Source organism: Perognathus longimembris, chromosome 4 (assembly GCF_023159225.1).
Source record: "Perognathus longimembris pacificus isolate PPM17 chromosome 4, ASM2315922v1, whole genome shotgun sequence".
Taxonomy (NCBI): domain Eukaryota; kingdom Metazoa; phylum Chordata; class Mammalia; order Rodentia; family Heteromyidae; genus Perognathus; species Perognathus longimembris.
The window spans coordinates 53,182,599-53,196,884 of NC_063164.1; the positions used below are offsets into that span (position 1 = coordinate 53,182,599).

General features: G+C 39.8%; 1 protein-coding gene across 1 annotated transcript in view; it reads right to left on the minus strand.

Annotated features, from left to right (window-relative positions):
• Ubr3 (ubiquitin protein ligase E3 component n-recognin 3) overlaps positions 1 to 14,286 on the minus strand; it is a 155,140-nt gene that overhangs the window by 68,831 nt on the left and 72,023 nt on the right. Inside the window, exons 19-21 of the mRNA XM_048345753.1 lie at positions 6,701 to 6,842; positions 3,429 to 3,533; positions 871 to 1,044 (exon numbers count right to left, since the gene is read on the minus strand). Coding sequence (XP_048201710.1) covers positions 871 to 1,044; positions 3,429 to 3,533; positions 6,701 to 6,842 — 421 coding nt within the window. The remainder of the gene's footprint in view (positions 1 to 870; positions 1,045 to 3,428; positions 3,534 to 6,700; positions 6,843 to 14,286) is intronic.

A 14,286-nucleotide genomic window follows, 5' to 3' on the forward strand; every position in this document is an offset into this window, starting at 1 on the left:
CCTCAGAAATAAAGTTCTCTACATATAGAATGTACTGTGAAAAATGCCAATTCGATTATATCTACTCACAATAATCTAGTTTGTAGAAATCAAAGCTGCTTACATGTAATTATTTAACATGTCATTTCAAGATTTTCATTTCTACTTTTTAAAATTAAGCTACATGCAATGACAGAGCTATTTTACAAAATAAGTCTAAAACACTAGCCTAATTTTTTGTAAGCTTACTGTATAAAAGTTAATTAATTGCCATATAAGCAAAAGAAAACTTTTTTAAATGGGCATGCTGCCAGCAATTAAATTATTCTGATTTGGGAAATCATTTATAAGATGTTAGTAATACTACTGCAATTCCAAATGTACTATCTACAAAATACCTCTAACACTAGTAAGAAAAATTCACTATTAAATTCTCAATGTTATTTTAGGGGTCAATAATATAAACTTTCTTTTTAAAATTAAGCTTAAATCATCCTGTTAACATAAAAACTGCAGAAGAAACTTCTTTTAATTTTAACAATATTAAGCAAACACACACACATGCGCGCGCATGCGCGCGCGCACACACACAATACTTGGATGTGGTTCCCCAGTTACAGTTAAAGCCATATTACGTTAATGCAAACATCATACACATCTACCTCTCTTTGAAGAACTCTAGGACGTCGTGAACTCTGACAGATTAAAGGATAAAGACTGGTGAGGCAGAAGTTGCTTAGATATATCAGAGAAAATAAAAGACAGTTTTTAGTTATCTATAATCACATTTTTTTTCTTTTAGGTATCATATGGTAATATAAACAATGTATCCCAACATGATGAAGGTTTTCCTTTTTATTTTTTTTCTTCTCCCATCACTTCTGCACTTACTTGAAGAGAACCCAAGCTCTCAGAGCTAGTAGTTGCAGGTGAATCTCTCTTCACTTCTGGAGCAGTGTCTGGAACTCTCACTCTAACATAGTTTATAAAGTGTCGCATATTTGATACTAAGTTACTGCCAGGGAACCAACTGTCATGACAACGTTCTGGTCCACCCACTGTCACCTAAAACATTTAAAAAATAAATATGAAAGTTTGTCATATCAGGTCTTAGGTTCAATGGAAAATTAACAAGCCTGCCATACTCCTGAACAGTCTCACCCACTAATTATAAAATGGGTAAGAAAATAACCAAATTCAAACATAAAATAAAGGAACAAGTTTCTCTGGAATTAGCCAACTATCATGAAAAATACCACTTTCAATCTGGAAATACTTGACATTACAAAACACCACTGGCCCTTAGTAATAATTCATGATTAAATAGTGCTACTTCAAACTAATGAAGAAAGTAAGCCTGAAAATAATCAACCACAATAAGACTTGGCCTTGGAGAATTTTTTTTTTTTTTTTTTTTTTTTGGTGTTGACACTGAGACCTGAGAGCCTCTTATACTTGCTCAGATGTTTCACTCATGGGTGGTGCTCTACCACTTGGGCCATGCTCCAACTTCCAATTTTTTTTCAAGTTAATTGAAAATAAGAATCTCTCAGAGAAGGCACTGGTGGCTCAGACCGTAACCCTACCTACTCCAGAGGGTAAGATCTAAGGATCACAGTTCGAAGCCAGATTGGCCAGAGGTCTCCAGTTAACTAGCAAAAACCTGGAAATGGAAGTGTGGTTAAAGTGGTAGAGCACCAGCTATGAACAGAAAAAGCAAGAGCATGAGGCCCTAAGTTCAACTCCAGTACTGGAACAGGAAAAAAAAAAAGAAAGAAAAAAAGTATTTGGGATTTGTTGAAACAGGATGGTTACAAATCTTGAAGGAATCTTAATGAACTTTTACAAACTTTTTCTAAGGAAGAATATATGTTGACTCAACATGGACTTTTTTTTAAAAAGTACTGCCTAATTTTCCCTTTACATATTCTGACTGTATCATGCTGTGTTATACTTTCTGTTTTTAAATGAGAAGAATCTTACAATTGTAAAACTAATTTGTAACAAGTGCTTCTCTCAAAATAATACTTCCAAAGCCCTCAAGTATATTAACAACTTGTGGGGGGTTGGGGAGGTTTTTTTGGTCTTGTCCCCCACCCCGCCCCACCCCCCTCCTGACTTGAACTCAGGGCCTGAGGGCCTGGGCACTGTCGCTGAGCCTTTTGTGCTCAAAGCTTGAACGACAGCACCACATCTGGCTTTTTCTTTTATTGGACATAAGAATATCAGGGACTTTTCTGCCTGGGCTGGCTTTGAACTGGGATCCTCATATCTCAGCCTCCTGAGCAGCTAAGAAGGATAAGAGGCATGAGGCACCAGAGCCCAGAAATAACTTGCATTCTTAAGTAAACACTGTCCCATAACATTTATTCTGTTAACCTTAAAATGTTTTCAGAAAGATTGTGTTACTAAAAATAAGCACTAATCAAAGTAATATAATTCTATACTACAGTCTTAATCATTATTTACCAGTAGCATTCTTAATCTAACAGTAAAAAAAATAGATTAACTACTTTCCTTAGAGTAACTTTTTTATGTGAATGATAAATCCCAAATTCAAAATTTCCATAAATAGGGGCTGGGAATATGGCCCTCTAGAGGCAAGAGAGCTTGCCTCATATACATGAAGCCCTGGGTTCAATTCCCCAGCACCACATATATAGAAAATGGCCAGAAGTGGCACTGTGGCTCAAGTGGCAGAGTGCTAGCCTTGAGCAAAAGGAAGCCAGGGACAGTACTCAGGCCCTGAGTTCAAGGCCCAAGACTGGCAAAAACAAACAAAATTTCCATAAATAAAATAGTGCCAATATGAATGAAATCTATTGATTGATTGATTGATTGATTGCCAGATCTGGGGCTTAGACTTAGGACCTGAGCACTGTCTCTGGCTCAAAGCTACCAGTCTACTCTTGAGCCTCAGTGCCATTTCCAGCCATTTCTGCTTATGTGGTGCTGAGGAATTGAACCCAGGGCTTCATGCACATTCCCAGCCACATTCCCAGCCCTGAATGAAATCTCTAAAAGACATATATATTTGAAGATCAAAACCTCCAGGGCTGGGAATATGGCCTAGTGGCAAGAGTGCTCAACATGAAGCCCTGGGTTCGATTCCCCAGCACCACATACATAGAAAAACGGCCAGAAGTGGCACTGTGACTCAAGTGGCAGAGTGCTAGCCTTGAGCAAAAAGAAGCCAGGGACAGTGCTCAGGCCCTGAGTCCAAGGCCCAGCACTGGCAAAAAAAAAAAAAAAAAAAACTTCCAATAGCTACTTAGATCTTATGAATATATGAATCTTATGAATATATGAAATATGAATAAGCTACAGGTATACTACTTCAAGATGAGTCGAAAAATATGGTTTACTTATGCACTGGCCTGGCAACTACCTAAAGACAGGGGTTTTCTCCTATCTAAAAATTTTGAAATATATAAAAAAAAAATACTTACTTCTTCATCTGATTCATCTCCAGTAGAATTTTCAAGTCCTAGTTCAATCAGATATAAAACCATGCAGAGCACATGTTCTGAGAGATTTTGATGATCCATTAGAATCTTTGAAAAGGGAAGAGAATTCTCCTAATTATTTTTCCCAAAAACATTTGAACACATAAAAAAATACAAATACATAAAAACCAAGAATTCAAGTAAAATTACATCTTGAGAAAAAGACACACTAAAACCAAACTATAGATGTCCTCTAAAGATTACATAAGACTTTAGGCACTATCTACAAATAGAAACTTTCATATTTCATAAACATTGACACATTACACAAGCCACTAAAATCATTAATATAAATATATCAGCACTTAATAAAGTAACAATAATATTTAATGTCCTGATTTGCTGACAGTCTTCTGAGGACAAGGACACCAGATAAATATTTGTTAAAGTATAATTTGTACAAATGCTAATGTGCTTAATATAACACCTAGCATATAACTGGGAGCAAAAAGAAGTGCTTTTGAAACATTAATGTTCCTAGAATCTATCTGCAAAATTCAAGTTCTGAGGGGCTGGGAATATAGCCTAGTGGGAAGAGTGCTCGCCTCATATACATGAAGCCCTGGGTTCAATTCCTCAGCACCACATATATACAAAAAGCTGGAAGTGGCGCTATGGTTCAAGTGGCAGAATGTTGGCCTTGAACAAAAAGAAGCCAGGTACAGTGCTCAGGCCCTGAGTTCAAGGCCCAGGACTGGCAAAAAAAAAAAACAAAAACCATTCAAGCTCTGAGCCTCGGCATATTGGATATGGCTGTTCCAAACACATACGTTAATATGAGGTTTATATGAAGGAAAGAGAAACAGATGATTAGAAGAGAATCATCACTGATGAAAACTTGATACTGACCTTATATCTAGATCTCACAATGTATACAAGTCTTATGGATCTCTTTAGAGAATTTCAGGGCTCCCTAAACATTCATTAAATATAGTATAAGAGACTACTGATCAGAAATACCTAAAATACTTTAAGAAAAAAATGACTAGGCAACTATCTTGTCCTCTTTAGAAAAAAATCCTAGCCAAATGACAGAAGGAAAAGAAGAAGGTATTCTGAAGGAGGTGGTACTATCAGTTGTAGGTGAAATAATAGAAAACAAAAAGAGAAGAGAACAGGTTGAGCCTGACAGAAATCGTCCAAATGGCTAAGAGCATGAGGAGAGAACTTAGTTAACTAGGACCTAATCTATTATAACTATAAAAAAAATAAAGACTTCATCCAACTGACTTCCTAACATTTAATTTCGGAGAGAGCTTTTCCATTCATCTCTTGTTTGGCAAATTTGTGAAGAACATAGGTTCTCAAAACCTACCTTGTTTTGGAGGTAATAAGGTTTAAATTCAAGACTTCACTCTTGCTAGGCAGGTACTCTACTACTGAGTCATGCCTTGCTAAATATCAATTAAAGAACTTTTATGATAATTGCCGTTAGTCAGAAAAACTATCAAAACCTAGTTTTTAATTTTTTCATTATGCCTTAAAACAACAAAACAGACTTTTTGGTCCGTTTGATCATATTCTGCTTTACATTCAGCAAATCTTGAAACCTAAAAATGTAATTTAAAAGAAGGTAAGGCAGTTACAGTTAAGGCTTCCTCCATTTTTCAAGAATTAATTGCTGGGGCTGAGAAGGTAGCCTAGTGGTAGAGTGCTTGCCTAGCATGCATGAAGCCCTGGGTTCAATTCCTCAGCACCACATATACAGAAAAAGCCAGAAGTGGCGCTGTGGCTCTCAAGTGGTAGAGTGCTAGCCTTGAGCAAAAAAGAAGCCAGGGACAGTGCTCAGGCCCTGAGTTCAAGCCCCAGGACTGGCGCAAAAAAAAAAAAAAAAAAAAAGAATTAATTGCTATTGATAAGCTAAACCACACTCAATTTCACCACTTGAACCAGTTATTTAAAATCCAAAACTTAATTTTCATACTGAATAATGAGAATAACAGGACTTTTGTTCATAGAAGTCTTCTGCTAGACTTAAAGTAATGTATAAAGCACTTAAAAGATGAATCTAGCACTGAGCAAAAAATTCAAATGTTTAGTTGTAAAATGAACACAAACAACTTTTTATTACTAAAAGAAATTCTAATGAAAGAAAAGAACACTTTAAATGATTTTCCTGAATAATCCTTTTGGAAAGTAATAAAAATAAATGTTTCTAGACAGTTTTTTGAAGCATCAGTCGTCTTACATCTCAATCAAAGTAACTTCATTTGTAAGTGAAATGAAAATTGGTCACAGGAAAAGTTGAAAGGAAAGAGTACAGAAATTTAAAAGACAGGGAAAAACTAAAAATGTCTACTTGAATAAATTTAATGTGTATTTTCTTAATTTAAAATTATTTGTACATAGCAATTAGTGCATGCTCACTTTTCTTTGAAATGCCTCTACGTTTTACTTTTTCAAACTAAAGGAGAAGAGAAACAATGAGTGTTCTTGTTCCAAACTGCACAATTCTTATGTGTACATTGACAGGTGTTGCAGTTATTTTATGTATACAACACATACTTATTTTTATCTTGTCTCATGCAGATTAGATCACAGAAATCTAAGTCTACACATACATACATATATACACACATAAACACATGCATATTCACATACTAACACATACTCTACTTTTTACATAATTTCTTAGGACAAATTTGCTATTAATCAAATGAGTATGTCAGTTTTGTATGAGAATACCCAGAGAAAGATTCTGTATAACACAAAGTGAAAGTAAAAGTCTCTTGTATTTCTAACGTGTTCAGAAAAAATGTTTTCAATATTGCTATATAGGAGCCCTACTCTAATCACTGTGCCATAATATTAGTGAGAAAAAATTAAACAAAGAGAACCATCTGAAACATAGGTCACTCTACAAAGCTGCCATTTCAGTTTTGTCATTTAGCAGGATCAGTGGTTGTTTGATCCCTTAGTTCCTTCCATAACACCTGTGGTGCCACCACATTTTACTTCTTAGTCTATAGTAGCTATAGATATCCTTACTTGAAGGTGAACAAGATGAACAATCTCCCACAAAGAATAGTGTAGGAATGTGGCTATTTTCAACTTGGAAGTCACAAACATGCAATTATAACATATCTTTATACATCTTAACTGTATTAATGCACTTTGCTTTGTAAGTGGTACTTGTATATATTATTTCTTGAGAACTTTTACATGAGAAGTACAAAATTCTAATTTAAGCCATTCTATTCAAATTAGTACTGTACCTTGTAAAGCAGAGTGAACAGCACAATGTGTAAAGTTTTACAGTGTAAAAGTCTCATGAGACCTTTATAGCTAGGATGGAGTGATGTTCTTTTCTTATAGGGAGGCCAGGGATTTCCAGGGAATTTTCCACTCTGTTTTAAACTGTAAAAACAATAGAAAACCAAAATTATATGATATACTCACAATTAAAATTAAGACAGTGATTTACAGAAATCAATTTGTCAGGGGCTGGGAATATGGCCTAGTGGCAAGAGCGCTTGCCTCCTACACATGAAGCTCTCGGTTCGATTCCCCAGCACCACATATATGGAAAACGGCCAGCAGGAGTGCTGTGGCTCAGGTGGCAGAGTGCTAGCCTTGAGCAGGAAGAAGCCAGGGAAGGTGCTCAGGCCCTGAGTCCAAGGCCCAGGACTGGCCAAAAAAAAAAAGAAATCAATTTGTCACATTTTACTAAGCAGTATTTTTAATCATAATTACTTTGAAATGCAAACATATATCTACCCTGCACACAATCAACATTATTTTCCTCTTCTATTGAGAAAAAATAAACAAGTGGAAAGAGCTACGCTGAAAACTAGAAAGACACATGAATATAAAAATGAAAACCAGGACTTGGAATGTGGCTTAGTGGTAGAGTGCTTGCCTAGCACGCATGAAGCCCTAGGTTCTATTCCTCAGTACCACATAAACAGAAAAGGCCAGAAGTAGCACTGTGGCTCAAGTGGTATAGTGCTAGCCTTGAGCCCAGGGAGGCTCAAGGACAGTGCCCAGGCCCTGCGTTCAAGCCCCAGGACCAGTGTAAAAAAAAAAAAAAAAAGAAAGAAAAGAAAACCAACATAGATGAACAAAAAGAATATAAATGGAAGTACTTAGCAAAGAAAAAATTTTATAACAATTGACCAAAACAAAAATTTCTCCTATTACCAATGACTGAAGATATTGAATTGAAATATAAAATATAACCTTTGAGGTTGAGAAAGATTGGGACAACAATGGAATAGGTGGGGCTGGAATTCAGCTTAGTAGTAGAGAGCTTGTCTGGCATGCATGAAGCCCTGAGTTTGATTCTTCAGTACCACATAAACAGAAAAAGCACCAGAAGTGTCACTGTGGCTCAAGTGGTAGAGTGCTAGCCTGGAGCAAAAAGAAGCTCAGGGACAGTGCCTAGGCCGAGTTCAAGCCCCAGGAATGGCAAAAAAACAAAACCAAAAAAAAAAAAAACAAAAAAACAATGGAAGTTAAACTACTGATCAAGATGCATCATCTTTCTATAACTATTTAAAGTATTTTTTAAATTTTTTACATAAAACAAAACCTATTGAAAGCATTTTTTTTTTTTTTTTTTTGGCCAGTCCTGGGCCTTGGACTCAGGGCCTGAGCACTGTCCCTGGCTTCTTCCCGCTCAAGGCTAGCACTCTGCCACTTGACCCACAGCGCCGCTTCTGGCCGTTTTCTGTATATGTGGTGCTGGGGAATCGAACCTAGGGCCTCGTGTATCTGAGGCAGGCACTCTTGCCACTAGGCTATATCCCCAGCCCCTATTGAAAGCATTTTTCAACTAAAAAAAAGGTAGAGTCTCTCATAATTAACAATGAGCACTTACACTGGTTAGTGGTTTTAAAGTGCTTGAGTTGGCAGAGAACCCAGAGACTAAATTGATATCAAAGCTAATTCTTGTTGGGCGCAGTAGTTCACACCTATAATCCTAGCTACTCAGGAGGCTGAGATCCAAGAAATACGGTTCAAAGCCAGCCTGGGCAGAAAAACTCCTGAGACTCTTATCTCCAATAAACTACTTAGAAAAAGCCAGAAGTGGTACTATGGCTCAAGTAGTAAAGCACTAGCCTTGAGCACAAACTCAGAGACAGAGCCCAGGTCCTGAATTCAAGCCGTAGTACTGGCGCAAAAAAAAAAAAAAAAAAAAAAACTTTTTTCTTATTTTCCCTTAAAAATAAGTGTGTCTCTTCAAGGATGAAAAAACCATAGGTTCTCCATGAACATAATAATTGTTGTAAATTACATGCAAATAACTTCAATATCTACTGGGTGCCATTAGCTCATACCTGTAATCATAGGTACTTGGGAGGATCAGGGTTCATGGCTAGCCAGGGCATATACATAAGATCTTTTCTCAACATACAGCTGAGAGCAGTGGAAAACACCTGTCATCCTAACTACCTATGTTGGAGGCTGCAATAGCAACGATGACAGTTCCAAGTTGGTCCAGACAGCAAAGTCCATGAAACTACATCACATCAAAAGAAACTGGGTATGGTCACATAAACCTGTCATCACAGCTCCACCAGGAGTCAAAAAAATCAGAAGATCATGGCCCAAACACAAACTTGAGCTGGAAAAAAATCACAAAAATAATGTGGAAAAAAAGAGCAGGAGAGCCAGGTGCAGGTGGTGCACGCATGTGATCCTAACTACTCAAAAGGCTGAGTCAGCCTGAGGATCCCCAGCCCATACAGGAAACTCTGTGAGACTCTTATGTCCAACTAACCACCAGAAAACCAGAAGTGGCCTTGTGGTTCAAAGTGGTAGCGCGCTAGCCTTGAGCTGAAGAGCTCAGGGACACCCTGGAGGCACAGCTCTACAGGAAAGTACTTGTTTAGAAAGGACAGATCTTGAATCCAAGCTCCAGTACCACCACAAAAAAAATAAAAATTTTAAAGACTGCAAGTTCAACACACAAAAGGTAAAAATTGAAAGCATTACATGATCTGACAAGTCCACAATTGTGGCAGAAGATATTAAGATACTTTTGCTGATTACCCAAGGAAACTAAATTAGCAAAAGTTTTTTTAACAATATAATTAGCAAACATGAGGCAAGAACAAATAAATAATACCCAATAACCAGATGTTCTTAAGACACTTATAATATTGCCAAGTATGATGATGCATGCCTGTAAACCTGAAACTCAAATAAAACATGCAGCAGGATGGTGACTTGGAAGTCAACCCAGGCAAAGACAGCAACAAAACTCTGACTTTAAAAAAAGGGGGGGGCTGGGAAAATGGCCTAGTGGCAAGAGTACTTGCCTCATATACATGAAGCCCTCCCTGGGTTGGATTCCCCAGCACCACATATATAGAAACGGCCAGAAGGGACACCGTGACTCAAGCGACAGAGTGCTAGCTAGCCTTGAGCAAAAAGAAGCCTGGGGCAGTGCTCAGGCCCTGAGTCCAAGGCCCAGGACTGGCCAAAAAAACAAACAGACCAAAAAAAAAATTTTTTTTAAGGGATAAAGGGCGAACCAATGCAATAGCAACACTCACAAGACAGTATGTTGGAAATTAACTGTGCAACTTGGGGTGGGGGAGGTTGGGTTGGGGGAGGGAAGGTGAGAGAAAAATGGGGAGGAAACAAGTATAACAAGAAATGTAGTCACTACCTTACATATGTAACTGTAACTCCTCTGTACATCACCTTGACAATAAAATTAATTTTTTTAAAAAAGCAAAAAGATTGAGGACAAAACTCAAATGGTAGAGCCACTTGCTTGCATGCTAAAAGCTCTGAGTCCAATCTCTAGTACCACAAAAAATAAATTACAGTATTAAATGCATTTATAGCATTTATAAAAGTTAGCTAAATACTAAACGCAAAGTAAATTTCAACAATAAAAAACTGAGGGGCTGGGAATATGGCCTAGTGGTAAAGTGCTTGCCTCATAGACATGAAGCTCTGGGTTCGATTCCTCAGCAACACATATATAGAAAACTGCCAGAAGTGGCACTGTAGCTCAAGTGGTAGAGTGCTAGCCTTGAGCAAAGAGAAGCCAAGGGACAGTGCTCAGGCCTTGAGTTCAAGCCCCAGGACTGGCAAAAAACAAAACAAAGCAAAAAAACAAACATAGACAGACTGGACCTTAATCACTTGTCACACAGCAAATGAAACTAAAAGCCAACTTAAAAAGATAATTCAAAACTACAGACACGTGGGGCTGGGGATATGGCCAAGTGGCAAGAGTGCTTGCCTTGTATACATGAAGCCCAGGGTTCGATTCCCCAGCACCACATATATAGAAAATGGCCAGAAGGGGCGCTGTGGCTTAAGTGGCAGAGTGCTAGCCTTGAGCAAAAAGAAGCCAGGGACGGTGCTCAGGCCCTGAGTCCAAGGCCCAGGACTGGCCAAAAAAAAAAAAAAACTACAGACACGTAGATGCCATTTTTATGTGTGGCTGAAATGTGGCTTGAACTCAGGGCCTTGAGCTCTTTCTCTCTCATGGGTTGCATTCTACCAATTGAGCCATGCCTCCAGTGTGACATTTTGCTAGTTAACTGGAGATGAGGTCCTGAAGACTTTTCTGCTTGGGTAGGCTTTAAACTTCAATCTTCTAATCCCAGCTAATTAATTGGGAGACAGAGATCAGGAGGATCATGGTTCTAGACAAGCCTAGGCAAAAAGTTAACAAAACCATGTATCTACCATTAAGCCCAGGCACAGTGGTATACTTGCCATCCTAGCTACATGAGAGGTATAGATAGGAGGATTGTGGTCTGAAAGGGCTAGGAACATGATGAGTGCCATAGCTTGCCTAGCAAGTGAGTTGCTGGAAGGGGGAGAAGAGAGGGAAAGAAAAGGGAAAGAGGAGGAAAGGGAGAGAGTTGAAAACAGGGGAAGGGGAAGAGGAGGAAGAGAGAGAATGAAGTCTTAGAAAAAATTTTAAATCTAGGATCTTAACTATAAACATTATGAAATACAATTGAATCAATATTTGGAAGGAAATTTTTAACCTTAGATGATTATTTTTCTAAAAGATCAAACGCTAGGCATGACTATTCAGCATATATACAAAGGAGAATACCAATAAACCTGAAAACACCTGCATATTGATGTTTATCACAACTGTTATAATAACCAAATTATGGGATCAGCTGAGGTGCCCAACAAATAAAGAAGTTTGAGTGTATACACACACACACACACACACACACACACACACTTTGGCCTATTACACAGCCCTAAACAAAAATGAAATCACATCATTTGTAGAAAACAGATGCAACTAGAGGCCATCCTGAGACAGCCAAAAAAAACAAAATACCATGTTTTCACTTATATGTGGAAGGCAGGCCCAAAAGACACTACTTATATGATGGACAGGTATATATGAATAAGTAACTCAGCAAATAAGCTACATACATAATTGTCTTGTTGGTTTAACAAGGAACCAAGTGTAATACTCTATGGAACTAATGAGTGGGAGGTAAACCTGTAGTAGGGAGGATAAAAGAAGATTGAATACTGGGATGGGAATGTAGCATGGTGGTAGAGTGCTTGCCTAGCTTGCATAAAGCCCTGGATTCGATTCCTCAGTATGACATAAACAGAAAAGGCACCAGTGGGGGCTGGGAATATGGCCTAGTGGCAAGAGTGCCCTGGGTTCGATTCCTCAGCACCACATATACAGAAAATGGCCAGAAGCGGCGCTGTGGCTCAAGTGGCAGAGTGCTAGCCTTGAGCAAAAAAAGAAGCCAGGGACAGTGCTCAGGCCCTGAGTTCACGGCCTAGGACTGGCCAAAAAAAAAAAAAAAAAGAAAAGAAAAAAGAAAAGCCACCAGTGGTAGAGGACTAGAGGACTAGTCTTGAGCACAGGGGCAGTGTCCAGGACCTGAGTTTAAGACCCAGAACTCGCAGAAGAAAGAGGGAGGAGGAGGGAGGAGGAAGGAGGAAGAGGAGGAGGAGGAGGAGGAGGAGGAGGAGGAGGAGGAGGAGGAGGAGGAGGAGGAGGAGGAGGAGGAGGAGGAAGAGGAGGAGGAGGAAGAGGAGGAGGAGGAGGAGGAGGGAGGAGGAGGGAGGAGGAGGGAGGAGGAGGAGGAGGAGGAGGAGGAGGAGGGAGGAGGAGGGAGGAGGAGGGAGGAGGAGGGAGGAGGAGGGAGGAGGAGGGAGGAGGAGGAGGAGGAGGAGGAGGAGGAGGAGGAGGAGGAGGAGGAGGAGGAGGAGGAGGAGGAGGAGAAAACAAGAAAGAAGAAGATTGAATACTGTTGAAATGAACTATTGGCAAACTATGAAAATGGGATAAAGATACCTGTTGGGAACACTATTTCTTAGCGAAAGTGGGGCAGGAAATGTGATCCAGGGGGTTGATATTAATTGGAATACAGTGTAAACATGGGTAGAGATGTAATTATGAAATGCTCCTCTCTTGTATAAATGATACAAGCCAATTTTTTAAAGGTAATACATGAGGCCCTGGGTTCGATTCCTCAGCACCACATATACAGAAAATGGCCAGAAGTGGCGCTGTGGCTCAAGTGGCAGAGTGCTAGCCTTGAGCAAAAAAAGAAGCCAGGGACAGTGCTCAGGCCCTGAGTTCACGGCCTAGGACTGGCCAAAAAAAAAAAAAAGAAAAAAGAAAAGGCACCAGTGGTAGAGGACTAGAGGACTAGTCTTGAGCACAGGGGCAGTGTCCAGGACCTGAGTTTAAGACCCAGAACTCGCAGAAGAAAGAGGGAGGAGGAGGGAGGAGGAGGAGGAGGAGGAGGAGGAGGAGGAGGAGGAGGAGGAGGAGGAGGAGGAGGAGGAGGAGGAGGAGGAGGAGGAGGAGGAGGGAGGAGGAGGAAGAAGAGGAGGAGGAAGGAGGAGGGAGGAGGAGGGAGGAGGAGGAGGGAGGGGAGGAGGAGGAGGAGGGAGGAGGAGGAGGAGGAGGGAGGAGGAGGAGGAGGAAGAGGAGGAGGGAGGAGGAGGAGGAGGAGGGAGGAGGAGGAGGGAGGAGGAGGAGGAGGAGGAGGAGGAGGGAGGAGGAGGGAGGAGGAGGGAGGAGGAGGGAGGAGGAGGAGGAAGAGGAGGAGGAAGAGGAGGAGGAAGAGGAGAAAACAAGAAGAAAGAAGAAGATTGAATACTGTTGAAATGAACTATTGGCAAACTATGAAAATGGGACAAAGATACCTGCTGGGAACACTATTTCTTAGCGAAAGTGGGGCAGGAAATGTGATCCAGGGGGTTGATATTAATTGGAATACAGTGTAAACATGGGTAGAGATGTAATTATGAAATGCTCCCCTCTTGTATAAATGATACAAGCCAATTTTTTAAAGGTAATCATGGTAGAACATGCCTGGAATCCTAGCTAGTTGGGAGAAAGATGTAGAAGGATCTCAAACTCAAAGTCAGCCAAGGCAAAATTAGGGAAATCCTAGTTCAAAAACAGAAGCCTGAAGTCAGATGCCTTTGGCTCATATCTATAATCCTAGCTACTTAGGAGGCCGAGATTTGAGGACTGCCCAGGGACAGGGCACAAGCCCTTAATTCAAGCCCCACAACCAGCAACAACAATGATCAAAAAAGGTCTGGGGGGCAAAGCTCAAGTAAAGTGTCTGCCTGGGCTGGGAATATGGCCTAGTGGCAAGAGTGCTTGCCTCATTAAGGGTCTGCCTGGCATACATGATGCCTTGGGCTCAGTTCCCAGTACTGCAAACGACCATCAGTTAAGTGTAAAGCTATCTCACAAAGTGATGGGAGAAGTCTGCAAATCGTTTATCTGGTAAGTCTTTCTTAATACTCAGAATCTCAAAACCTCTTGAGATTAAATAAATAAAATGGCCAGCAGAGCACTGGTGACTCACACCTGTAA